General features: G+C 43.6%; 1 protein-coding gene across 1 annotated transcript; it reads right to left on the bottom strand.

The window, feature by feature from the left end:
• Positions 1 to 1327: 1327 nt before the first annotated feature.
• LOC131328868 (VQ motif-containing protein 9) lies at positions 1328 to 2674 on the bottom strand. The gene has a single exon (XM_058361827.1). It carries the CDS (start codon positions 2461 to 2463, stop codon positions 1603 to 1605), a length of 861 nt encoding a protein of 286 aa, XP_058217810.1. The 5' UTR covers positions 2464 to 2674; the 3' UTR covers positions 1328 to 1602.
• Positions 2675 to 3459: the final 785 nt, after the last annotated feature.

The following is a 3459-nucleotide window of genomic DNA, read 5'->3' as shown; positions in this document are numbered from 1 at the left end:
GACAATCTTTTTTATTTTCCCAATTATACCATCAAGACAATCGATAAACTAAATCACTTTGGACAAAGATAAACAAAAGGTTAAACAAGACCAAATAGTAGCAGGGAGCTCCTAAAGCGGTCTCGCTCCTAAAGGTTAAAATGTTTTCTATATTTGCCCCAATGACATTAATGCCAGGCTTCGCCACAGATGTCCCTTCTTCAACTTCTTTCTTTGTTTCTCTCTCTTCTTCCTCATCTTCCTCTGGATTGAGGTAATATGGAGTGTGTCATTCATCTTTAATTTGAAAAAATATATATTGTATATATTATATATGAAGTTTCCCTATGTCTAACGTTGTGTTTATCTTTTCAGTTTTTTTTTTTCTCAAACGTGGACTTGTTGTGTTAATGTCCATGTCCAGTGTATTGCGTCCGTGTCCATCCTTCTAAGGCACTCACATGAATTGGTCACGACTACCTCCAAGGCTCAACCCTTCAATAAATAGGAGGTCACGACTACCTCCATACATACAAGACAGACAAGCTTAGAGACACTCTAGGCTCAAGTACCTCTAAGACCACCTCACCCTTTCACCTTCGGAGATCTCATACACATTCAATGCCTAGCATAATCTCCCAAAGAGCTCCAAAGTAATCAAACCAACACGTATCATCCATATGAGACGAAAGTATTACATCCTATAAACAAGAGTCATGCAACTAAAGCACATTTTCACTTCATTACCACTTAATGAAGGCACAAACTTCATGGTTTCAAAGTTCAGATAATCAAAGCTCCAGGACTTTCTTCAAATGTAAACAGGGAAAGGCGGAAAGCCATAGAGAATGTCCAAAGCCGTTTAAAAGCCGATAAATAATGGCCAAAAGCCACCTTCACAACCAAATTCCATGGACTCCGCTACAACAGTATGTCATCACTTTAACAAGGCGAGTTTCCTCTTGACCTCAACTTCCGGAGGAAATGGCCAAGGAAGCAGCTTCTACAGGCAATAAATAACATAACCCAAAGTTCAACTGCACAAACTATCTCACAGGACTTACTCATATAGGCTTCCATGAAACGGTCACTAAACATTTTCTTTGCTGCACTCTTTGGTGTCTCCATAACTACTATCTGACTAAAAAAAGGAAAACGGCGTCTATCTTGCAAAGAAAGATCAACTATAAAAAATCGATATCCCGAATACCCCAAACTATAAAAAATCCTCAAGACATGAAAAATCCAAAATATATATGTTGCTAAGTGATCCAAAAAAGAAGAAGACCATAAATGTAGGAACTAGGGATTAACAGAGATACATATTTACCTCTAGTTCGCATCGCACTAAAGCTGAGAATTTCCCCCAATTCCAATCAAGAAACTGACAACAAAGAGCCAACCTAGGTTCCTTTTTTAACATGTCTTCACAACCATATACATCACAAAACTCAGAATAACCAGGTATCAGCTATCATTTCTTCAACAACTAAAAATCGAAAACATAAATCCCCAAAAATGTACAGATACAACAGATATGTATAAGCCCTCAAAAAAAAAAAAAACCTAAGCAAGGCTTTCCTTTACCTGTCCGACCCTTGGAGTCAGGATTCCACAACGTACTCACAGATCTTTCCACCTAGGGCTCGTCACCGGCATCCTCGGCGACACAGGGAACGGCTGAAACCCTAACTGACCGGCCGTTGAAGGCGAAAACAGCAGGCTGGGGGACAACAGAGGGTACGGCGACCGCGGCGACGGGAAGCAACCGAAGGGCACCGGCGACGACGGGAACAGGAAGGCCGATTGGCCCGCGGAGGCCGACGCCGCGTGCTGCGGTGGCGGAGGAAGCAGAGGCTGTTGCTGGGTCGTTGTTTGTAGGTAGCGCATGTAGGCGGAGATCGGCGACTCGGCCGCCGCGTGGACGGACGGGAACGGCGGCAGCGGGGAGAGCGGCGGCGGCGCCACCTGTCTCTGGTTGTTGTTGCTGTTGTTAGGGTTTAGGATCGGGACGGCGTTGTTTAGCAAGGGAGGGGGGCGGTGGCCAAGCTGCGCGAGTGGGGGAGGGCGGATTCGCTGCAGGCGGGAACTGGGGGGCTTGGGAGGTTGGATCGGGGGAGGGGTGGTGAACCGCTCGTGGGCCGGTGAACCGGTTAGCTTTTGGACGACGTCTCGGAAATCGCTCTTCTTGATGTTGTAAACCGGAGGCTGGTGCTGCTGCTGCTGTTGTTGTTGTTGTTGCGGCGGGGGAGGCGGCGGGGGGAGGTGGTGCGGCGGCGGCGGAGGTGGTGGTGGTTGGGGAATATTCCGTTGGGGGAGATGATCGAAAGTGGGTCTAGTGGTGGTGGGCTTGGAGATCTTGTGAGATATCTTGTTGAGGTGTCTGAGGTATTGATCTGTATTGTTGTTGTTGTTGTTGCTGCTGCTGCTGGTAGAATTAGTGGTGGTAGTTGAGTCCCCTGATGAGTGACAGCTTTTGTCCATCTCTCACCACCTCCCTGAATCCTCTCTCTCTCTCTCTCCCTCCCTCTCTCTCTCTCTCTCTGGATCTATGACCAATTTCTCTCTCCCTCTCTCTCTCTCTCTCCGAGGATCTATGACCAATATCTCTCTCTCTCTCTCTCTCTCTCTCTCTCTCTCTCTCTCTCTCTCTCTCAATGTCTCTGTGTGCGGCTGTGTAACGTTAGTGGTGGGGATATTGAAGTCTTCTTTATAAGGCCAGAGCAGACTTGAGTGTCCTTGACCGAGTCACACTAGTGGATGAGTGTATACGAGAGCGTAAACGTAACACAATTGTGAAACATCTTTTGAAATGTATCTTCAAAAATCTTTTTTATGTTTATCACCAAAATGTTTTTTATGTTTGAAATTTGTACGATGGCAACGTAAGAGCAATGAAGTATTAAAAACGAGAAATAGAGATCTTAATAGAGAATTATGTGACCTAGTCTTCCGATATAGAAGTAAAATGTTCTCTATCATATGGAAAATGTTTATTTTTTGAGTGGCCAATCATTTTATAGGTGGTTGATATGCGGTCAAAAGATATGTTTCAAACTTGGTAGAAGCATTCCAGGGAGAGAGATGGAAATAAAAAGGTGTGAAAGAGCTAGCGAATCAATGCTTGCTTCCTCTTGTCTCTCTGCTTTACACTTTGGATGTATCAGTCTCTCCCCCTTTGATGATGATAAGTGCATAGCAGCTTAAAAGAAGAGAATTATAATTGGGACAAAAGGGACATCAGCATAAAGAAAGGGCAAGCAAACGGTGATGCACATTTTTTAACAAAATAGTTTCGTCCAATTTTCAAATTTTGGATGGTAGATTGCAGATTATGGTAAATATGTTTAAATTATATGTGAAGAATAAATTTGGTAAAATGATTTGGCGAGTGAGTATAATATGAATCCTACTGTCAAAAAGTATAATATGAATCCAAAATGCTTATTTAGAAGTTATTTTTAAAATCTGCAATTCATT

The sequence above is a fragment of the Rhododendron vialii genome, chromosome 6a (assembly GCF_030253575.1).
Source record: "Rhododendron vialii isolate Sample 1 chromosome 6a, ASM3025357v1".
NCBI lineage: Eukaryota > Viridiplantae > Streptophyta > Magnoliopsida > Ericales > Ericaceae > Rhododendron > Rhododendron vialii.
The sequence above is the reverse complement of the archived record's forward strand: the minus strand, read 5'-3'. Positions and strand labels throughout refer to the sequence as shown.